The following is a 24,979-nucleotide window of genomic DNA, read 5'->3' on the forward strand; positions in this document are numbered from 1 at the left end:
GGAAAAGGTTGTGCATGAAAATCCCAGTAACTGAGCAGATTGTGAAATACTCAGACCAACAACCATGCCACGCTCAAAATTGCTTAAATCACCTTTCTTTCCCTTTCTGACATTGAGTTTGGAGTTCAGGAGATTGACTGGACCAGGACCACACCCCTAAATGCATTGAAGCAACTACCATGTGATTGGTTGATTAGATTATGCATTAATGAGAAATTGAACAGACCTGTGTCTCTAAGTTGTTAGGACTTGGACCTGAGTACACTGGAATGTGGCAGTGACATGGATCACAGCAAACCTTAATCTGTGGTTCAGTTTTCATCTTTTGCAATTGCATCTTTAGTGATTTTTAGTGAACTGTTTACTGTGTCTTGTCCAATGAAGGGATTTTTTAATAGAAGTGGATGTTTTGCCAAAAAAGCTATCATGCACTTAGAGGGTTTTGCAGCGAAAATCAGTCAAATTTGTTAAATACAAATGAAAAGACTAAAATTGTATTATCCCCTTCTGACATCACAAGAGGAGCCGAATTTCAATTACTTATTTTTTCACATGCTTGCAGAGAATGGTTTACCAGAACTAAGTTACTGGGATGTTATTTAAACATTTTCAAGGTTGAAAGAAGCACTGGGGATCCAATTATAGCACTTAAAAGTCAGATTTTCATGATATGTCCCCTTTAAAGTGGAATTCCTGAACCAAAACATAAGAGCCTGATTAAAAAAAATTAGGGGTTTGCATCTGAACTCCTCATATGTAGGCTAGTATGTGTTAACCACAGAAAGATAAAAAAAAATAATATAGAGGTTTAATCAAAAGGACAAGTATTACATGCAAAATTACGTTGGAGTGCTTTATTATTCTATGTTAAATTAAAGTTTGGTTTTGTGATTCAACACTTCAATCCTAAACTGTTACAAGTGACAATGTCATTGAATAAAATTGTATCATTGAGATCAGAAAATTTAATCATTTCACAATTGGAGCAAGAACAATAATAAAACTTCACTCTAATAACAGATACCGTAACTCCAAAATGTATTTCAACAATTAAACAGAAAAATGTATGAATGTCACTGCATTATAAAACCAAAAGGAAACAGTGGGAAATCGGTCTGTCTGTGTAAAGTGATATTAAATATGTGTTCTGAGTTCAGAAAAATGTGTTATAAACCACCCAGCCAAATTTGAATGACAAAAAAACACCAAGTAAATAAAATAAGTTATGAAATTTGGGGTAAAAGAAGCAGCATTCTATTCTCTTAAGTGCTGGGGTCGTGTCCGCCGTAAAGGGCTGGTTATAGTTGTGCGTATGTCCTACGGCTTTTCATATATACTTCTGCGTCGTCGTCCGCGTCCGTGACCTGCAAACACACATGCAGACCAATGGTAGGCAGTATCCACGCGTGAAACCCCCAGTAGCAGCACAACCGTCAATGAAGAAGCAGCTTGGCAAGTTAACCCACAAACGAAGAAAAAACAGCAGCTTGTTGTGTATGATTTGAGACGACCAGCAGTGATGGAAGTAAATAAATAGAAACTTTTGTTGCAGTTTGAGTTAAATCACTTCTCAACTTGGCCCATCTTTGTTCTCACCGTTGCAAATGGAAATATCTATATCTAGTGGACCAATCACAGCACTTGTGGTCCGCATAGAACTGAAGCGCACTTAAAAATTTGGCGAGGTGCACGTCAGGCTACGCAAAGGCTACGGATAACCTACGGTGTAGACCTTACGCACGACTATGAATTGGACTTAAGTGCTGAAACCCCGCCTACTCGTTGCAAAGCTGCCTTCTCTCTCAACTTAAAAAAAAACACTTTTATCCCATCCTGACTCTCAATGTTCTGATGATCAGCAACAATTTTCTACTTAATGTTTTCTAGAACCTGAATGAGCATCTGATCGATGACATCACTGTTATAGTCCACAGTTTCTAGATGAAGTGAGGGGATGAAAGACATCAGCAGGCGGCTCAGGTTTACACGCAGTCTCTTCAGCGTCGATTGCTCATCTTTTTCCACCGCAAGCTTGGATAGTTCACTCTTGAGCTGATCACATAAGGCTGAAAGACTGAGCTTTTCTGCTTCTGCCATCTCCAGCTAGATGTGTAAAAAAAGCAATATCGGTAGTTAGAAATTCAAAGATCACACATACTGAGATGCCATTTCTGCTGAACACAATGGAAGATGTTTTGAGCAATGTTTGAAATCGTTTTACAAACAAATTAGTTTTGCACATGCCTATAATTCCTAGTGCGAGTTATTTTGGTAACACTTGAAGGGGTGTTCATAAGACTGACATGACACCTTTATATAATCATGACATGACACTTGTCATGAACATGAAGGAGATTTTATGCACATTTATGACAACTGTCATTAAGTGTCATTTGTTCAATTGTGTCATTTTTAATGCAAAGATAACATTGTTAGGGATGTCCTTGTTATAAACCAATACATCATAGCTTTTCAAAAATCTGTCATAATATGACATAGCAGAATAATTATCAAACTTAAGAAACTACCTAGCTTTATGGGTTAACGTTACATTAAACTGTCATTTTAATGACATTAAGTGTTAATACTCTGTCAAATAGTTTTATTACAGCGTCATGAATATTTTTCTTGACCACAACTACAGTGGACAAATCGAACTTGTCATTAAAATGTCAATAAGTGTTAATATTATGTACAATCTATTTTAAATACCTTAACAAAATGCAACAGACACATCAAAAGATTACACTTAAATTTATGTTTGTGTACAGTACATAAAAAACTGACAACTAACAGAACTTGTTCTTCTTCACACATAGGGTTCTGAATTTTTTTTGACATAGAAGAAAAAACGAACAAAACATTTAATTAATTTAATGTAATAAACTGTTTTTGCAGCGATATGGACCCAACGCTGTATGGCTTAACCCATTATTGTACTGTTTTCATTTAATTTTAGGTGAATCTCCAAATGCAATAAAATATAATTTTATCAATTTTAATTCTTCTTCTTCTTCTTATTATTATTATTATTATTATTATTGGATGATTGATTTTATTTCTCTAACACCTGGAGGAAACTTTATGAACTGAAGAATATTCATGATGTTGTTATAAAACTATTTGACAGAGTATTAACACTTAATGACATTTAAATGACAAATTATATTTGTACCACTGTAGTTGAGGTCAAGAAAAATATTCATGAAGTTTTTATAAAACTATTTGACAGAGTATTAACAACTTAATGACATTTAAATGACAAATTATATTTGTACCACTGTAGTTGAGGTCAAGAAAAATATTCATGACGCTGTTATAAAACTATTTGACAGAGTATTAACACTTAAGGACATTTTAATGACAAATTATATTTGTATCACTGTAGTTGAGGTCAAGAAAAATATTCATGACGCTGTTATTAAACTATATGACAGCGTATTAACACTTAATGACATTTAAATGACAAATTATATTTGTATCACTGTAGTTGAGGTCAAGAAAAATATTCATGACGCTGTTATAAAACAATTTGACAGAGTATTAACACTTAATGACATTTAAATGACAAATTATATTTGTATCACTGTAGTTGAGGTCAAGAAAAATATTCATGACGCTGTTATAAAACTATATAACAGCGTATTAACACTTAATGACATTTAAATGACAAATTATATTTGTACCACTCTAGTTGAGGTCAAGAAAAATATTCATGACGCTGTTATAAAACTATATGACAGCGTATTAACACGACAAATTATATTTGTACCACTGTAGTTGAGGTCAAGAAAAATATTCATGACGCTGTTATAAAACTATATGACAGCGTATTAACACTTAATGACATTTAAATGACAAATTATATTTGTATCACTGTAGTTGAGGTCAAGAAAAATATTCATGACGCTGTTATAAAACTATATGACAGCGTATTAACACTTAATGACATTTAAATGACAAATTATATTTGTACCACTCTAGTTGAGGTCAAGAAAAATATTCATGACGCTGTTATAAAACTATATGACAGCGTATTAACACGACAAATTATATTTGTACCACTGTAGTTGAGGTCAAGAAAAATATTCATGACGCTGTTATAAAACTATATGACAGCGTATTAACACTTAATGACATTTAAATGACAAATTATATTTATATCACTGTAGTTGAGGTCAAGAAAAATATTCATGACGCTGTTATAAAACTATATGACAGCGTATTAACACTTAATGACATTTAAATGACAAATTATATTTATACCACTGTAGTTGAGGTCAAGAAAAATATTCATGACGCTGTTATTAAACTATATGACAGAGTATTAACACTTAATGACATTTAAATGACAAATTATATTTGTATCACTGTAGTTGAGGTCAAGAAAAATATTCATGAAGTTATTATAAAACTATTTGACAGAGTATTAACAACTTAATGACATTTTAATGACAAATTATATTTGTACCACTGTAGTTGAGGTCAAGAAAAATATTCATGACGCTGTTATAACACTATTTGACGGAGTATTAACAGTTATTGACATTTTAATGACAAATTATATTTGTACCACTGTAGTTGAGGTCAAGAAAAATATTCATGACGCTGTTATTAAACTATTTGACAGAGTATTAACACTTAATGACATTTAAATGACAAATTATATTTGTACCACTGTAGTTGAGGTCAAGAAAAATATTCATGAAGTTTTTATAAAACTATATGACAGCGTATTAACACTTAATGACATTTAAATGACAAATTATATTTGTACCACTCTAGTTGAGGTCAAGAAAAATATTCATGACGCTGTTATAAAACTATATGACAGCGTATTAACACGACAAATTATATTTGTACCACTGTAGTTGAGGTCAAGAAAAATATTCATGACGCTGTTATAAAACTATATGACAGCGTATTAACACTTAATGACATTTAAATGACAAATTATATTTATATCACTGTAGTTGAGGTCAAGAAAAATATTCATGACGCTGTTATAAAACTATATGACAGCGTATTAACACTTAATGACATTTAAATGACAAATTATATTTGTACCACTGTAGTTGAGGTCAAGAAAAATATTCATGACACTGTTATAAAACTATATGACAGAGTATTAACAACTTAATGATATTTTAATGACAAATTATATTTGTACAACTGTAGTTGAGGTCAAGAAAAATATTCATGACGCTGTTATAAAACTATATGACAGAGTATTAACACTTATTGACATTTTAATGACCAATTATATTTGTACCACTGTAGTTGAGGTCAAGAAAAATATTCATGACGCTGTTATAACACTATTTGACAGAGTATTAACACTTAATGATATTTTAATGACCATTTCAATTGTATCACTGGTAAAAAGTGGTCATTTATGTTGTCTTGGTAATGTCAAGTTGTCATGTCAAGTTATGATGTAATGGTTTATGACAAGTTGTCATAACAAAGACATTTCAAACAATCTTATCTTTGCAGTAAAAATGACATAATTGAACAAATGACACTTAATGACAATTGTCATAAACATGCACAAAATCTCCTTCATGTTCATGACTCGTGTCATGTCATGATTATAAAGGTGTCATGTCTTATGAATACCCCTTCAAGTAAAGTGTTACCGTTATTTCCCTCTTACCCAACGCTATCTCATGGCAATTCGTACAGATTTTATGAGGTGGCTTATTCGTATCAATTTGTATGATCACATCCATACATTTTTGTACAATTTGCCCCAGCGACGTTGGGGTTAGGGATGGGGTTTCTTTATGTAAGCAATAAGGTACGAGAGGGTGTTCTGTATCGTGAATATGTAACGGCTGAAGGGCGTTTTTAGGCACGATACGAAGCATGAAAGCTCAAATAAAAACAACAAACCGATACGTGTGGTTGCTAAGGGTGCAGTGATAAACAGAACCGTTGGGTGAAGCGGTCTTAGCCGTGTTTTATTGTGAATAAAGCACACCTATTTACCAATCAGAATCAAGGATTGGAACTAACCGTTTTATAATGTTTTTTATGATAATCGTAAATTTTTTCATTTAGCCAACTAGTAAAACATGTATGAATTCTAGTGAGATCAGGCTGTTTTACCCTGCTGATGAGCTGAGTCCTTTCAGCCTCTAGAGCGGCACCGTGCTCTCGAAGCACTTCCAGTTCCTCCCGACAGGCATCTCTTTCTTCCACTGCCTTCTGCATCAGTTCCATCGGCTCATCTTGCCACCGTTGCGCCTCTGCCAAGCTCCATTCCTCATCCTCCTCCATCTCGTCATGCAATACTCCTCTCTTCTCATTTTTCAGAGGCGATGCAATTATCTCCTCCACAGCCGAGCTATATTCCTCTCCCGTCCTGAATGATGCATCTCCTTCGCACATCTCCTCCGTAGCGGCAGGCCCCTGATGCGACTCGAATCCTTTCATCATGCCATTCTCAGCTTTGCTCACAAGTGTGTCGGATTGACTCTTTCTCTCCTCTTTCAAAGCAGGCCTGCGGTGTGCCTGAGATGAGAGCTCTTGTTGTGGGCCTGGAAGGGGGGCAGAAGAGATTGACGACACCTCGGTCTGTGTTTCAATGGAAGATGACCGTTGTTTTGCTCTGAAAATACAGAATTAAAAACAGAGATGACGCTCCATAACTGTACAAATTTGTATTAACTAGCATATTTTATAGGATTATACCTTCTAAGAGTGTTGGAGATAGCGGTCAGGTTGATGAGGGGCAGTGGTGACCTGTCCGCAAGTGATCGGTTTGACTCTACACATAAATGAAATCTTGAAAGTTTAATATCTGTGATTCTCAAAATGTGCACATTGGAGTCGAGATTTAGAAAATTATGAGTGACCAGGAATAAAATGACCAGGTAAAATGTTAACTTAATATTTGTTTGGTTTTTAAATCTACTGTATATCTTTAACCAGCTTCATATTATATATATGAGCCCCCATGAAACTAAGGCGGCTTAAAGTTTGTGTATTTCAATTTTTGCCTTTTACCAGATTGGCCAAAGTCTGGTGGCTGTCTGGACAGGGTGAGTTGTGCATGACTGGTTGTTAGCTCTGCCTGAAGGTCCTCAGTCTGTGTTTTCTGTAAGAAAGAGAGAAGATTATGATACAATCCATCCTGAACCACATTGTGCATTTTGCATAGCCCAAAGTTTGCTTTAATGAATCTAACTGCTTTATGTGCCTAAGGGGGCATGCACACCAAAGCTTTTACGCCCGCGGCCAGCGTATGTTTCAATTGTTTCCAATGGTAGTGCAGCATTTTTCAAAAAAGCCGGCAGCTAGTGGGGTTTTTTCGCACTTGGCGGTTTTTCGGCGCTCAGCACTGAGCTTTGAGAGTTTAGAAATATTCAACTTTGGGTGAGAACTCAGCTCGTAAATGTCAGTCACACGGCCGTCCATTCACAGTGGAGGAGGGGCAGGACAAATATCACAACAACCAACCGGCGCATTGTACGACTGATAAACAAAGCAGAAGTATCACCGCAACCAAACCATGTAGCTGAAGAAAGCTGGTGTTCAGTTTAAGAAAGCTGGTGCTCAGCTGAAAAAACTGCTGGCATTTGGCATCCTCCAGGCGTTTTCAGACACGTTTAAAAGCTTTGGTGTGCACGCCCCCTTAGGCCCTGTTTACATTAGAGCATTTGCGTTTTAAAACGGCATTTTGAAATGAAAACGATCCTTGTTTATACTAGCATTTTAAAAAGAATCCTCATCCACACTATACACCACCATAAACGCATGAAACATGACCAATCACGTAACTAGGCATGCGCATAAAATTGTAAAATAACTTATTACTCTAATAATAGCTTACCTTTGCGCATTTATGCAGCCTTTGCTGGCAACTACAACGGACACTATTTTTGAACCTATAAAAATGTGTTTGGGAAAGTCTTATACTGTTCTAGCTCCCCCCTACAACATATTAATATGATTAATAGGTTAATGTTGATGTAATAAACCAAACAGAAAGGTCTTTATGATTTAAAAAGAAAGCATTCAAGTGAACAGTACTAAACGAACTTGAAGCAAAAAGAAATTTCAGCAAATGTAAACTTCAATCAAACATAGTAAGAGGTGAAGTATAGCTTAAGCCTACAGAAATGCTTATTGCATTCATTTTTAAAAGTGTGCGAGGTCTGTGCAGCACGTCCTCCGCTAGCAACACAGAAATAGCTAAAAGCGCAAGCGGCTAAACAAGCATTAAATATTAATGACGTTGAGTTTATTGTTTTTATTAATTTATATTCACAAAACTTATCAACAAAACATCGATTAAAATTAAGAGACAAATTGTATGAAACGAAATTCTTTTTAAAGTAGCAAACAAAACTTAAATTAAACTCGAAAATAATGGCTGACCCATGACATTTCTCCCTTCATTGGCCTTTACAACACATATGGCGTTTAAAATTACAGTCTATCTTTCGTAATAAGCTAACTAAATTTAAACAAAACATAAACAAAATTCCAACAATATTCAAACTCAACAATACTCAAACATAAATATAAAACAGACATTATCTATAGGTATACATCTTAAAACAATCCGATATAGCGTTTATAATAGCTGGTTGGTAGATGTTTACTATTTTTGGCAAAACCTCCGTTGCAAACCTCCATTTACCTGAATAAAATAATTTTTACTTTGAAAATGATGCGCTGTCACGTTAACATCAGCTGTTCGTTTACATAAGACTCAGTCTTCGTTCATTTACACTCAGCGCAACGTCTGAGTTCTCAAACTAAAACAGGGTCTGCAGCGTTTGCGAACGAATCCTTTTATGAGGGTCAAAAACGGTGGTGTAGTGTAGATGAAAGGCGTAAACGTAGCAAAAGTAACGCGTTTTAAAGGATAAACGCATTAATGTAAACATAGCCTTAGAGAGTTACTGGACTATATTATATTCATAAGTGAACTGATCACCTAACGACCGAAATTCAAATGTCAACTCTATTCTTGCTTGTAGATTACACTTACTGTTGGCTTCTCTGTCAAATGCACTTTTTTTGTCGCTTTGTTTAAAAGCATCTGATAAAAGAATGAATGTTAATGTAAACTTAAGTTGTGTGTAACACATCTGTCAGTGACAGAAGCGAAATAGTTCAATACAAATGCTAAGAAAAACAAACCTTATGTGCGCTTTCATAAATCTTTCTTATAAAAGAATTAGCATTGGGGTTTTTTTTGTATTAGCTAGATGATTCACTAGCAGCTGATTAAATAGTAGCATTGTTTCATTAGCATTGGCTAGCTGATTCACTAGTAATGCTGATTTATTAGCATTAGCTAGCTAATTCACTAGCAGGATTTACTAATTTTCATAAGCTATAGCTGTTACACTACTTGTGATTCATTAGCTAGTTGATTCTCTAACATTTATTCATTAGCATTAGCTAGTTGATTCACTAGAAGCGTTGATTCATTAGCGTTAGCTAGCTGATTCACTAGTAGATTCGAATGTATTAGCTAGCTCAGGGATGGCGAACGTCGGGCCTGGAGAGCTGCAGTCCTGCAGAGTTTAGTTTTAGCTCTAATCAAACACACCTAAACAGGTTAATCAAGGTCTAAAGAGTTAGGCCCTGTCCCGAATGGTGCACTTCATTTGGACTTTCGGTCTTGTGGCCTTAAATTGTGTGTACTCACTTAGTCTACGAGTCCTTAAGGTGTCTCATTTGTCATTTTAACACACCATCAGCACCCCCTTTGCACCCTTAATGTGGTCTTCAGCGAAGCCTGCACTGCAGCAGGCTTCGTGCACTTAACCAACCCAGAAGCCCTCGTGAAAGAGCAATCAGACCAATCAGACAAAAGAAGGGAGGAGTTCACACTGAGGGGCAACCTCTTTTCCTATTTCCGCCGTGACGCTTGATGCTACAGGCAAGTGAATTTTTTTTATCAGGGTTGGAGCAAACTCCGAAGTTCGCCACCCCTGAGCTAGCTGATTCACTAGTAACGTTGATTTATTAGCATTAGCTAGCTGATTCACTTGAAGTGTTGATTCATTATTTAGCTGATTCACTAGTAACATTGATACATTAAGGGCCAATCACACTAGACTTTTCAATCCATTGACTTTCTTTCATACGCATGAAAATGAATCAGACCGGAAACACAAGCTTGTGCGACGATATTTCACAGGTGGCTGCGTAGTTCAAGTCTGGAGAACTCTTACCTGCGAATTCATATCACGTGGAGCATTGTGAACAGTACAAGACTGATATGTCACTGCATGACCTTTCTCTCTACTAAAAAGCATAAATGGACGAAGCCAGAGATCATATTGATGAGCTTTCCCCGCAGCAACGTCCGACAAATACTTGCATGCTCAAAGTCTAGTGTGACCGTGGCTTTAGCTAGCTAATTCACTAGTAGTAATTGTAAACCTCCTCCAGTAAGTCGGCTTTCAAAGCTATTTTAAACATCAGATAAAGTGAATATTTTCTCTTTAAAGCAACAGTATGTAGTTTTTTTACCTTTAAATAATGTCTCTAAAATGATTTCAGTGATAGAACAACTTTTAACTGGACAAATTGTACTGTTGCTGCAACCTGAGCACCCTCCTAGCTGCTACAAGCACACTCTGAAAGTGGCTGTGGAGGGTAGAGCACACAGCCACGCCCCTCCCCCTGCCTGCAGAAGAGTGTCTGATACCAGGCACTGTTGCGCTTTTCAACCACATGGAGGAGCTGTAAGTAATTTTTACATGGAAACTACATAGTGTTGCTTTAATATAGTTGATGCTGAGTCATCATTAAGTAAATCATGACAAAAAAATGCTAACCAATATATTTCCCATGTGTCCGCTATGTTAGCGATTATAACAACCTAGCTAACAGTCATTACGTTTAAAATTAAGTTCAAATTTTAATGGTGGCTTGGTTATAAACAACTTCAAAAACATTCCAATAAATAAATGTTTTTGAAGAAGATTATTAGGCTTTTGTGTACACATATCCCTACTAGTACAATTTTGGCTGTATCATTTCTTCCCATTCAAAAATTGCTCTGGAGCAATTGTATGTTTATCGCCCCCCACTATAACATATAAATTTACACCTTTGATATTATCACTTCAATGCCATGGAAACTACCCATAATGCCGTTGCATTTACAGAAAATGTGAACATCTAGAAATGTTCATATAATATTCTTACCTCTGGTTCATTCTCTTCAGACAGACTCCTGACAGTGTTTCTCCGCCTAAACAAAACCATAATAGTGGTATATATAATCATCATACACTCGAAAAACAAACGGTGCTATATAGCACCAAAAGTGGTTCTTTGCTCGTAATCATAGAAGAACCATTTTTGGTGCCATATAGCACCGGTGAAGCACCTGTGTAGAACCATATAGTGCTATGTAGAACCATATGTGGTGCTATATGGCCCCTATATGGTTCTTTACAGGTGCTTCACTGCTTCACAGCAGAATATAGACCCGTGGTATAATGATTTATAATGTAAACTGTTGAGTGCGATTTCATGGGACATTCATTTTGACATCATACTTAACATAACCTACAATCTTGTGTTCAAACAGAAATGGCGAAAGGTCAACGTTGCGGATTGCAGTATTAAATGAGCATTATGTGGTAGTGTACTGTGCCTTTTTTGGCAAAAAAACAACAACAGCTTGAATAAACAACACAATACAGCTTTTTCTAACTATTTTACAAATTTTACAAAGGTGGCTAATTTTTATAATCGTATGTTTTTGTAAGATTCACTAATAGTTTGTACGTAATCCATACAGATAAGCGACTTCCTAAAATACTTACAAATTCCCATAAGATCATGCTGGAAAATACGTATAGTAACGGATAATCTAGCAGTTGTCAAATGCTAAATTAATTTCTAAAGTTGACCTTCTGGAGTCACTGATGGATGAGTTTCTCCTAAATGAGTTTAACAGTTCAACTTACTGGCGTTTAAATGGTTTAGGGTACGGCTTCTGGTCTTCCTCTTCATCATCTAGTTCCTCTTCTACTAAACAGCTCCTGTGTAAGGCTTAGAGTGAGATGACTATTCAGGCTATTCATACACTCTCGGAAAAAAGGTATAAAAGTTGTCACTGAGACGGTACCTAAAATATGGTCCTAATATGTACCATTTTGGGGTACTTTAAGGTACCAATATGCACCTTTTAGTGTACTTTTTGAAAATATGCCACACCAGTGACAACATTTGTACCTTTTTGTACCTTTTATCTGAGAGTGTAAATACACAATTTATGAGAGAAATGAGCTTGCCAATGTACAAAGACCCAGAAAAGAGTCAACTGTAAGTCATCTTATAATCTTATAGGTCACCACTGAAAAACTAATTAGCTGAATCAAGTGACACTATTAATGGGCACACGCAATGACAATTATACCTCCAAATCACATGAACTCTTTTAACCTATGAACAGCTTTTCTCAGATATACCAGACCCGTATGAAACCCTCTTCACTCTTGATATCACTGCATAACTATTTTATTACTGTCACCTGAACTGTGGGTCATGGTTCATGTGGCAGAACCATTTTTCTGGCAGCGCAGGAATGCCATCTGGAAGTCTTCTCCACTTTAAGCAGCTGTCACACTGAACCCACACCTGATCTGGAACTTTCCTTCAGACACAGGGTGCAGAAATATGGCGTTTTTAAACATTTTGCCACCCGAACCCCCTTGAAATTGAATTACTTAATTGAAGTACTCCCTGACATTTTAAGTAAATATTTTAATAATTTAATAGGACATTTGCATGTTTAACTTCAAAAACAATTATTTTTATGCGATTTCAAGTTTTATCCGTAGTACTCTGTAAAAAAGTGAAAGTTGGATCTACCTAAAAAAAGACTTCAATTGGACTCTTTATTAGTAACACTTTAAAAAGTGTGAAATTTATGGTGTTTTTTGTAACGCCTAAAAATTTTCTGATATATTGTAGTGTTGTGTATTAATATGGTTGTTTATTTAGATTTTTTATTTTAAATGTATTTATTTACATACATTTAATGTAAATAAACCTCTGCAATTCCCCCGGGGAATACCTGCCCTAAACGAAGTGCTAATGCTAAGGAATCAATGTTACTAGTGAATCAATTAGCTAATAAATCGATGCTACCAGTGAATCAGCTAGCTAATGAATCAAAACTTTTAGTGAATCAGCTAGCTAATAAATCAACACTTTTAGTGAATAAGCTAGCTAATGAATCAACACTTTTAGTGAATAAGCTAGCTATTGAATCAACACTTTTAGTGAATCAGCTAGCTAATTAATCAAAACTTTTAGTGAATCAGCTAGCTAATGAATCATCACTTTTAGTGAATAAGCTAGCTAATGAATCAACACTTTTAGTAAATCAGCTAGCTAATGAATCAAAACTTTTAGTGAATCAGCTAGCTAATGAATCAACACTTTTAGTGAATAAGCTAGCTAATGAATCAACACTTTTAGTGAATCAGCTAGCTAATGAATCAAAACTTTTAGTGAATCAGCTAGCTAATGAATCAACACTTTTAATGAATAAGCTAGCTAATGAATCAACTCCTTTAGTGAATCAGCTAGATAATGAATCAACACTTTTAGTGAATAAGCTAGCTATTGAATCAACACTTTTAGTGAATCAGCTAGCTAATGAATCAAAACTTTTAGTGAATCAACTAGCTAATGAATCAACACTTTTAGTGAATAAGCTAGCTAATGAATCAACACTTTTAGTAAATCAGCTAGCTAATGAATCAAAACTTTTAGTGAATCAGCTAGATAATGAATCAACACTTTTAGTGAATAAGCTAGCTAATGAATCAACACTTTTAGTGAATAAGCTAGCTAATGAATCAACACTTTTAGTGAATAAGCTAGCTAATAAACCAACACTTTTAGGGAATAAGCTAGCTATTGAATCAACACTTTTAGTGAATCAGCTAGCTAATGAATCAAAACTTTTAGTGAATCAGCTAGATAATGAATCAACACTTTTAGTGAATAAGCTAGCTAATGAATTAAAACTTTTAGTGAATAAGCTAGCTAATGAATCTACACTTTTAGTGAATAAGCTAGCTAATGAATCAATACTTTTAGTAAATCAGCTAGCTATTGAATCAACACTTTAAGTGAATCAGCTAGCTAATGAATCACTATTTAGCTGAATCAGCTAGCTAATGAATCAACTCTTTTAGTGAATCAGCTAGCTAATGAATCAACTCTTTTAGTGAATCAGCTAGCTAATGAATCAACACTTTTAGTAAATCAGCTAGCTAATGAATCAACACCTTTAGTAAATCAGCTAGCTAATGAATCAACACTTTTAGTGAATCAGCCAACTAATGAATCAAAACTTTTAGTGAATCAGCTAGCTGATGAATCAACACTTTTAGTGAATCAGCCAACTAATGAATCAAAACTTTTAGTAAATCAGCTAGCTAATGAATCAACACTATTAGTGAATTAGCTAGCTAATGAATCAACACTTTTAGTAAATCAGCTAGCTAATGAATCAACACTTTTAGTGAATCAGATAGCTAATGAATCAACACTTTAAGTAATTTAATCCCAGTACTGAAAAAAAAATTAATAATAATCCCACTACTGACTCAGCTAGCTAATGCTAATAAATCAACATTGATACTTTGTATCAGAGTCTGCCAAGTGAACAAAATGTACAAGTTTTGGAAAGTGACTGACTGCAGTACTCACAACACATCTTCTATTGCAACTGTGCCCTTTGGATCCTCTTTCTTTCGCTTGTAGCGGATTTCGTTCCAGTACTCCTCCAACTTAATACTGAGATTGTGCATCGTCTTCCTGTACAAAAATAAAGCCTCAACGTCATAGTTTAAAGTGAGCACTGCTAGTGTCCCTTACGAAAATTAACCATGGATTTACTACAGTTAAAACAAAACAAAAAACATGGTTACTGTAGTAAAACCATGGTTACCACAAAATAACCATGGTTTTGACATCCTTGGTTTTCAAAAACCATAGTTTTGCTGATAGTAATCAATACACCAAAAAACATAGTTACTACACTTTTACCACAATAAAACCATGGTTAATTTTCGTAAGGGGTGTTAAACAGTATCCGTTCAACTCGCCTGTATTTATCGGTGTCATCAAAGTCCTGCTTATTGTGAGTGGGTTGGAGAAAATTACACTCAATAACGCCAATGACCCCCACACCTTTCCTTTCAGTCTGCAATAAATGCAAATCAAATTGGAATGAAAATTAGATGATAAAAGTCAAATAAAAATTATGAAATTAGAATAAATATGTTTTAAAGGGAGAAGTTCTGGTTACCTTACTTTGGCAGCTCACTTTCACATATGGTTTTATTAGCCTGTTCTTATGGTACATCATAATGCCATAATGCTCTTTGCTTCTGGTGTTGTAGCCAAAGGTGATCCGTACTCGCTTGTTCTGAGTGTTGAGTTAAGGAAAATATTGAGGAAAAACTGGTATGTGTGTCTGTGTGTGTGTTCGCCAAAAACTGTTTTAAGGATACAAGGAATGATGGTCTGTAGTTGTCTTGGGCGATAAGAGCCAGACTTTTGCATATCAGTTGGGTTTTAACTCGCTGCCCACGAACAATAACTTGCATGCGAGGCTTTAGGTATAAAATGCTACAGTATGCCTATAATAGAAAACAAAAGAAGCAAGAAATCTCATCAACTAATCTGATCTAATCTTTTATTTTGTTTTATGTGCCGATTCTCAGCACGACCTGATTGTGCCAAGTGGAAGATGTTCCTGGGTTAACATATTGTTTTGACCCTGAAACATTTCTGTAAAAAAAAAACTTATGATAACTTATCCCTGAAATAAGAGGGAAATTATACGTGTATAACAGTGGTGTAGAAGCATCTAACCCTGGTTGTGAGCTGAAACTTCACATTAACTGTAAACTAATCCCTCAAACCTGGTTGGTTGGAATGTTGTTGAGGAACTCTCACTTGGCAAAATCAAGAAGGCACAGACTCTCTAAAGGTATTATGTGTCTTGTTAGGATATAAGTACTCTTTTTTTTATCCCTTCTCAATATCCAGAGATGACTGCAGTATTTATAAGTAAGCTTTTCCTGGGTTGATTCCTTTCGAATGGCTCTGCAGTGCTATCAAAGCATTGCTCTGTTTATCTGAGCATCTAGATCTGCCTGATAAAGCAACATTGACTCCAAAGGCATTAGTTTGAAAAATTTCACCTTTAACCCTCACAAGGTCCTTACAATATGACCCCATCCAACTTTTCCTTAGTTAAAAAATGGTTCCCCTCATCTCAGTGAAATAAGTGACTTTTCTCCATTATAAATCTATATTCACATATAAAACTAGGCTTCTGAAGGTTTGTAAAATAAAAAGTATACAAATCTGGTCTTTGGGGTCAATATGACCCCATATTGAAAATGAATGGGAAATGTAAGGAAAAAATTATTCTGTATCCATTCTAAAGTTAATTATTCTTTTTACACTTGGTTTATTAAAGATGACCTCTTATGACCCTTTTTACATGACGTTAAAATATTTTTTGCTGTCCCCAGTGTGTTAATGTGAAGTATTAGCCCAAAATACCCCACAGATTATTTATTATAGCGTGTTTAAACTGTGGCGTTTTTGTGTGTGTCCCTTTAAATGCAAATGAGCTGTTGCTTTAAATATCACTACTGTGGATCAGATATCACTGAAATAAGTGTCCCAAAATGAAAAAGTGAAAACTAAAATGAAAAGTGTTAGGAAGCAGACCATGCATTTTTAACCAGTTAGAAACACATCTCCAAATGTGAATGTGAATCTCTAACGCCCCATTCACACGGTCCGTCAGCGTTAACGCTTAACGGAAGGCTTGTCTGAAGCGTGGCCAACAGCCAATCACTGTGGCCGCAACACAACACTCTAAAAAACAAACGGTGCTATATAACACCAAAACAGTTGCTTTGGATCGTAACGATAGAAGAACCATTTTTAGTGCCATATAGCACCGGTGAAGAACCAGTGAAGCACCAGTGAAGCACCAGTGAAGCACCTGTGTAGAACCATATAGTGCTATGTAGAACCATATGTGGTGCTATATGGCCCCTATATGGTTCTACACTGGTGCTTCACTGGTGCTTCACTGGTGCTTCACTGGTGCTTCACTGGTGCTTCACTGGTGCTTCACTGGTTCTTCACCGGTGCTATATGGCACTAAAATGGTTCTTCTATCGTTACGATCCAAAGCAATTGTTTTGGTGCTATATAGCACCGTTTGTTTTTTTAGAGTGAAGCTCCGGTCTTCCATAAACGTAATTGGCTGGCTGTGCCTAGGTTATTTGCATAAGGCGATATGATTGGCTGACGCACGCGTTGCCGCTTGAAAAGTTGAGAAATGTTCAACTTCTGCCGCGAGCAACGGCACTGACGCGGCGCCGACGGATCCACAATTCAGTTCGCCAACGCTTGACGTCACCCATTAAAAGTGAATGGGAAGCGTCAACGCTTACGCACCGTGTGAATGCGGCGTAAATGTGCATATGTTGGTTAAATTAAAAAAGGAAGTTACCTGGTTACCGCTAAAATGTTTGCTAAATCGACTTAAAAATATAAGGTGTCAGTAACTAATATTTTTTAAGTCAAATTAACTAAAAATTTTAAGGCAACCAGGTAACCTTTTTTAAGTTGAACCAAAGTGTTAAAGTTTGCAAAAAGAAGTCAGCCGATTTCTGCGCTCACCCGTAATGAGTATTCACTCTCCGGGATCATGATGAGACCGCTGTTACCCCTCCCATTGATGAAGTTTGCTCTGATCTGTATGTCGTATTTATCGGTGTCAAAGTCAAATTCGGTATCACCATTTGTGGACCTGAAAACACAGATTTATGTACAAATCATCATACATTCCCATCAGTCAATCTGTTTATTAATGTTTTTGTCTGTGTCCGTTTAAAGAGGCAGGACATACGTGCGCAGATTCCATATGATGATCCGTGTTCCTGTGGGGCCGGTGGCGCTGATGGCTCGGAGCTCTGTGAACAGCTCTTTTTCCGAGCTAAAGAGTGAATGCTTGAGGATCGCTCTCAGACTGGCTCCATCCTCCACGCTAGTAAGGTCAAAGGTCAAGTGTTTAGTATAAGCAAAATAACATGCATCAGGGTTTTGTTAATGCTTGGGAAATATATGCAAATGTGATCTTGCCTATGAAATCTAGGCTAAAGTCTCAATCTATTTATTGAATTCAATCTTTGTCTTACCAGGCAAAATTAAATATATCAAGGTTATATTTTCACAGAATGTTATTTACATTATGATTTTATTGTAATAACAGTATAATCACAAAAAATGTCTAAAGCTGGGTTTCCAAAGGTAGGGTCACATATGCATTAAATATAAATCAGAAACACAGTAAATTGGAATCTGTGCTGGGCCTAATATGACAGCAAAACTTCTTTGTAAGACTTGTGCATCATTGTTTATGTAACAATAAACGTAAAGTACTGGTTATGTCCGTCACGTCTAAACGTGATGATGGGCACCATGACTCGCTGGGCTCCGATGGCTTCAAGGTAAGACTGGGAGAGAAGACCCACACTCATTGTGTCTCTGGTCTTGGTGAAAACGATTGCATCTTTCCCCAGACGCATGGAACCTGATTTGAACCCGTTACCATAAACTCCAACTGGAATGTGACCCCTAACTGCTTTCTTCTCACTGAATCCAAAGCTTGAAAAAATATCAAAAGAGTAATATGTTAACATGACTTATTCATCATAAATGTGATCTTTAAATAATTTATTTGTTGTTACAAAACTTGTTGTCATATTTATCACATGGTCAAATGTTTCTAAAATGTCTCATCCGTTATTAACTTAAATGTGTTTTAATTATGTGGCAAATTTACAATGTAAAAAAAGATTTGTTGGTTCAACTTAAAAAAGTAAGTAACCTGGTTGCCTTAAAAGTTCATTCAACTAAAAAATATTACTTAACTCAACAAACGTTCTGTAAAAATGTTAAGTTAAAATAACTCTAATGTCAACCAATGTAATTTTCGAAAATTTACATAGCAATAATGTCATTTTCATCAAAATCAAACACCACATCAGTTGAATGTATTAAAGTTGTGTTTAATCATATCTGTTGGATGCAATCAAACTCTTTCTGCTGGAATTATCATAGTTACATTAAACCAATGTGATTTTCCTCAAACTTAGCTTTATTACATTGACTTAATGTAAATTTCATTAGAATCAAACATATGTTTATAATATATTTCACAGACCCAAATCAAAACGGTCACATAAATTAAATGCATTTTCTTGAATATGTTGTTATTTTAATAAATAAAATACTTTTTTCAAAAACAGATTAACAAATATATTTTAAGGTATTTTTACAAACATTTTTTAAAATATAAGCAGTATATTTTAAATGATTAATTAAACAGCATTTAATCAAATTACAATAATGGATGTGTTTTACGACTATATTAAAATGACAGAAATAAGGCTACCAAGAATAACAATAACCAAGGCTTGATTGTACTGACGGGAAGGGTTTATTAACCTCAATATGCAATTCAACCATGTTGGTCCAAGTTCCAGCCTGTTAGAAACAGAAGAATGCATGAGAAAAACAACAAATTTGATGTGCAATGACAGATGCTATCATTGTGGGCAATCAACTTCATTGATAAATTTTTATTGACTTATAAATAATGTTATAATAATCAATAGGAACAATGACTCACATAAGTAACATATTTTTAAAAAAAAACATCACATTTTTAACAAATTAGTTCAGAAAGTGAGTATAAAAACTTCCAGTGTTGCTTTTAGAAACAATGAATGTGTACTGCATAAGTTTGCATTTTCTCATGTACACCAATAGATTATAGATTAAAAAAAAAACATTTATACAAACCTGGTTTCTCCAAATAAATCCAAGAATCTGTTCTCGCTAAAATCGCAATTCAAAACTCCCGCGTCAGGTTCCGTAACGATGAGCGCAGACAGTATGAGGGGTTTGGGCACACAACTCACAATTAATTTATTAATCCAAATAACTCTCATTACACGTACAACCTGGAAAAGTAACATTTCTTTAGTAACTAAATTACACAAATAACCACATTTTAAAAGTTTGTAATAAAGCAGATCTGGGGCATCACTGACTTCCATAGTAGGAAAAAGTAATACTATGAAAGTAAATGGTGCCCCAAATCTGTTTGGCTAGAAATATCTTCATTTGGGTTCATTAGAACAAAGACATTTACACAGGAACAATTTGAGAAGAGAGTAAATGATGACGGACTTTTCATTTCTGGGTGAACTATCCCCTTGAGTAACCACAGCATTCATTAACAATCTAGGCATGATATACTCAACGTGATCTCACAAAGTTCCGTGGGATAGTCATGGAATTTTTTGCTAATTTTTTTTAGTAACCAATCTGTGAGAATGCCACGGAAAAATGAGCAAAAAATTCCGTGACTATCCCACGGAAATTCGTGAGATCAGGCTGGATATACTTGACCCTGCACAAACTGTTGCAGCAATGTTGGAAATTTGCAATTCTCTGAAATCTTTGTGATTGTCCGTGGCATTATTTACTTATAAAAATGACTAGAATAGCCAAAGCCAATGCTTGTTTAATGGTAAAAACCTCATACTGCCAAAAAATGACTTCATGACTCTCTTGAATCACAGAATAAGAGCTGTTGTGTTTCGTGAGCTCATGCAATTATGTATGTAATTATAGAAATCAGGCTTAGATTCACACACTTTTAGTTGCAACAACACTCAGGTGAATGGTCGTTCTGTGGTGCTTTGTACCTGAGCATCTTATGTAGTTTAGCTCTGGTCAAACCCACCCCATTATCTGTAAAAGAGAGACAGTCTAGGCCTTTGATGCGTGTCCAGTCTATCCAAATCTGTCTCGCGTGAACATCCGGGTCATATGCATTATCTGCAATTAAAAAAATAACATAAATACACTAATTCATTGTTTGGAACCCATTATTTTAACATGTATAATGTTGATAACAGAACTCACCAATTAATTCAGCTATGGCACTAAAGGGCCAAGTGTGACTTGTGGAATTAGAATGTAGAAATTTAGGACTGATCTGGATTTAAAAAAAAGATAACATTTTAAAGCATTGTGGCTTTACACACTGAAAAAAAGTATTCATTCAATTTACTCAATTTTTTTAAGGTAAGCGTTTGCAATCAATTTATTTAAGCTACATTTAAACAAAAAAGATTAATAAAGTAAAATAAAATAAAAAACATTTGTTTAAATGTAGCTTAAATAAATTGATTGCAACCACTTACCTTAAAAAATTGAGTAAATTGAATGAATCATTTTTTTTTTCAGTGCACTGTATGACAGTGTTTGGTAAAAAAAGTTATAAAAAGTTTTAAAATCAGATTCAAGGATTTACAATATTTATAAATTATCTTTAGCATAAGATAGTATTTGTTTACATTAGTTAATGCAATAAAATCTTAAAGGCGGGGTGCGTGAAACCCAATGTTGAAATTTGAAATCACCTTAACAAACACGCCCCTACTCAAATAGAATCTGGATCTTCTTTTGATAGACCCGTCCCACACATATGCAACCCAGGCAACGATGTCGGTTAGTAGACACGCCCCTTTCTGCTGATTGGCTACAAGTGTGTTTTGGCACTCAGTCCGACTCCCTTTTCCAAAGTGTTTTTCAAAAAATCATGCACCCCACCTTTAAGTTAAAAACTATTAACATTAAAAAAAAATTTTACATTTTTATGGAAAAAAATAAAAACGCTAATTGGCTAACTCTGAGTACATTTAACATAATATTACATTTTAGTTTATGCTAAAAATATCTATTTTATTCAACTAGATTATACATTTACTTTTGCAGTCAAATATTTCTTAAACTATGTTTTCTTCAAGCTAAAAATACAAGTCACTGTAAAATGTATGGTGAAAAACAACAGGTTTGGTTCGTCCTTTTAAACCCAACGCTGGGTTACTTTTTTTTTAGAGTGTATGAAGAATCTAAATGCCGATCACGACAGACCCAAGATGTGAGATTGTATTGCAATTTTTCTAAAAGACAGTGCATGGCCTGTTTTGCCAAATGTGAGACAAGATTGCATGTAAATCCTAGAATAAATTCTGTAATTTCAGAATTATGGGCGTTTCACACGGTACGCGCCAAGTGGCGCAACGCCCACGTTTTGCTGCTTTCCGCACGTCTTATATTGAAAATTAACTAGACACTTGCGACTGCCACGTACCGTGTGAAATGTCCATAATTTATTCATTAGCAAAAACAAACAATTAGGTAGTGGAAATTTTTTTTTAAAACATAAAGTGGTGAATAACCATAAAGTAGAAAAACCCATGTGGGGAAGGTAAAACATGTTTTACACCACAAATGCATGTATAATAAATTACTATCTGAATAAAATATAAGCATATGAAGCAAAATGTTAATTTCTAAACAAAACAAGAAAAACACATTTAAATCTGTAAAAACAAATGATAGCTTTACCTTACTGCCTCCTTCCCCTGCTTCAATTATATATAGAGGTGCATAATATATAAATGCATGTTACTTACTGTGCTGAGAGGAATAAAACTTTGTCTATTAGTGGCCATTTGTGCAGAAGGATCGATGTAAGATATTACAGAAAGCCTGTAGTTTGTTCACTTGTATGAAGGGACTTCTACTGCACATGTCCAGAAATAGAGAGAGCTCTGTTTTCGTACTCCAGCTATGCACACGCTGAGACTCTGCACATATAGTATTGTTGTCGCAGATAAATGCTGGTATGTACGGGTAACCTGATACATCATTCTCTGGCTTCTTGAAAGTCTATAGGCAGATGCTTTACACTTTGCCATTGTGTAAATATACTAGACCAACAAGGCTAATAAGCTTGAATTCAATTGTGATTCTTTTGGTTATTTAGTTTTATATGCAAGACCAATTTCCCACTTTGGTGGACAGTAAAGCTATACAACAAAAAAACAATTCACTTTGTTTCGTTCTCTGTGCACTTTTAATGCATCATTATATGATAAGAGAAAACAATATGACTGGGTAAGAAAGTATTTATTTTAGTTTACAAATGTGTATGCACGTTTATTTTAGTTTATAACTACGTATTATTAGCAAATTTGATTTAGCACACAATTTATAATGTCAACGCATAATTAAAGAATACATTTATTAAGTGCTTAATCTTGTTTTGTACCAACACACTATATTTATTATAAAGTTGAACAAAACTGGACTCTTAATGTTTTTTTCACATGCTGTTTAAGCCACCGACTATGTGTGACCAATAGAAAGCTGATCCAATATTACATTTCACATGCATGATGTTTACAACATGAAATTGCACAATACACAAACATTAAAGTAACTCTGAATAAGTTGACTACCTGAGTTGTTTTATCAAAGCTTCAGTCTGAGTTCAGGTCTATATAACATATTTTTAAACTAGACTGTCTGAATATGAAGGAGTAAAATATCCATAAAGCTGTGGGAGTGTCTGAACTCGACTCCAACATTATGAAACGCAATCGACCTCCCTCTCACCACGGCTGAACTTTCAGCTCCGACACAAACTGTCCATGGGGCTCTTTTGCCCCTGCGGGCAGCAGTGCTAAGTACACTGGAGTGACAGCACCCTCATCTGGTGACTTTGTTGCATTTGGCCCAGCCATGTCAGTTCTGACCCATCCAGGACAGCATGCATTGCACAGGATCTCATCTCCAGGCCTCTCTTTGGTCAGATTTCGGGCCAGGATCCTAGTCAGGGTGGTGAGGCCGGTTTTGGAGATCCCATACGCAGAACTGGGCCAGCCTCGTTCCGAGTGGAGACCTGCCTGGGCATCACTGACGAAACGCTCCATCAACCCGACCAGTTCCTTCTCTGTGATGTCGTCGCTACGGAAACGGGCCTGGAGTTCTGGACTACACTTGCCCAAAGCCATAGAGCTCATCATGCTGGAGACATTCACCAGCCTACCTATGAAGACATAGGACAGCCAATTAAAAATGGATTTGGTATGCTTTTATCCAAAGCGACTTGGGATTAATTCAAGGTATATGTGCATGTGTTTTTTAGCGTACGACCTTTGTGATACTAGCATAAAAGGCAACAGAGACAAGAAAAGCAAGACCAGCCAGTTTGAATACTTTTTTTTTCACATGACTCACCTCCAGGTTTGATAATGGGCAAGAAGACATTGCACATATCTCTGGTGGCAAAGAAATTGGTCTTTAATGTCACATCCGCCTGAATTCCAAATGCTGTTGTATCTGCATCTGCAAAAAAATTTTTTTTTTGTTTTTTATCATTTTATTTAATGATGCTATCACGCATGTTAAAAATAAAACTATTTCCTACTTTTGAAGGCAATTCCAGCGTTGTTGATGAGCACGTCCAAGCCCCCGTACTTCTCTTTGAAGAAGTCTCGTGCAGTACGAATGCTGTTTGGGTCATTAATATCCAGCTGATGGAAAAGGGGTGAGAGACCCTCTTTCTTCAGACCCTCCACCGCCGCGTTTCCTCGTCCCACATCCCGGGCTGACAAGTACACGTCCCCGGCGTATTGCTTACACATTGCCCGCACGATAGCGAGCCCGATGCCTTTATTTGAACCAGTGACCAGGGCTACTTTGGTGTTGCTCATTGTCGGTGCTCCTGCACAGTGGATATAATAAAAATAAGTATTATATAATATGCATTAAGTATTTTACAAAACATACGCAAAGATTAAAGTTAACACAAACCTGTTTGTTCACGGAATGAACAGGTCGGCGTTTTCAGAAAACACTTTCGCTTTGCGACGTAAAGCGCATGCGCGGATGTATGCGCGCTTGCATAAAAGCACTCGATGCTCGATATCTATAACATATGCATCAAATTTTGCTTATACATTAAACGCTATTTATGTAGGAGGGATAAATGCGATCTACAAACACGACTGTT

General features: G+C 35.6%; 2 protein-coding genes across 4 annotated transcripts; both read right to left on the bottom strand.

Moving 5' to 3' along the window:
* Positions 1-497: 497 nt before the first annotated feature.
* Positions 498-23,563, bottom strand: LOC135760574 (MORC family CW-type zinc finger protein 3-like). Of its 3 annotated transcripts, XM_073814200.1 has the most exons (18): positions 23,424-23,544; positions 22,596-22,769; positions 21,037-21,109; positions 20,817-20,949; positions 18,481-18,705; positions 17,948-18,085; positions 17,719-17,848; positions 15,519-15,647; positions 15,314-15,433; positions 15,111-15,208; positions 14,713-14,820; positions 12,518-12,640; positions 11,952-12,026; positions 11,182-11,227; positions 7,012-7,102; positions 6,697-6,772; positions 6,112-6,613; positions 503-2,103 (listed from the first exon to the last, which is right to left on the bottom strand). In XM_073814200.1, the coding sequence occupies exons 2-18, from the start codon at positions 22,632-22,634 to the stop codon at positions 1,870-1,872; spliced, it is 2,340 nt and encodes a 779-aa protein (XP_073670301.1). In that variant the 5' UTR covers positions 22,635-22,769; positions 23,424-23,544; the 3' UTR covers positions 503-1,869. The 3 variants fall into 3 exon arrangements, with proteins under 3 accessions (XP_073670300.1, XP_073670301.1, XP_073670302.1); XM_073814201.1 differs by lacking the exon at positions 22,596-22,769 and having other exon boundaries at positions 504-2,103; positions 23,424-23,563; XM_073814199.1 differs by lacking the exons at positions 20,817-20,949; positions 21,037-21,109; positions 22,596-22,769; positions 23,424-23,544 and adding exons at positions 19,549-19,587; positions 19,906-20,782 and having other exon boundaries at positions 498-2,103.
* On the bottom strand, positions 23,016-24,849 carry LOC135760573 (carbonyl reductase [NADPH] 1-like). Its single transcript, XM_065274590.1, has 4 exons — positions 24,781-24,849; positions 24,395-24,691; positions 24,205-24,312; positions 23,016-24,013 (listed from the first exon to the last, which is right to left on the bottom strand). The coding sequence occupies exons 2-4, from the start codon at positions 24,678-24,680 to the stop codon at positions 23,577-23,579; spliced, it is 831 nt and encodes a 276-aa protein (XP_065130662.1). The 5' UTR covers positions 24,681-24,691; positions 24,781-24,849; the 3' UTR covers positions 23,016-23,576.
* Between the last annotated feature and the right edge of the window lie 130 nt (positions 24,850-24,979).

This window comes from Paramisgurnus dabryanus, chromosome 4 (assembly GCF_030506205.2).
Source record: "Paramisgurnus dabryanus chromosome 4, PD_genome_1.1, whole genome shotgun sequence".
Lineage (NCBI taxonomy): Eukaryota > Metazoa > Chordata > Actinopteri > Cypriniformes > Cobitidae > Paramisgurnus > Paramisgurnus dabryanus.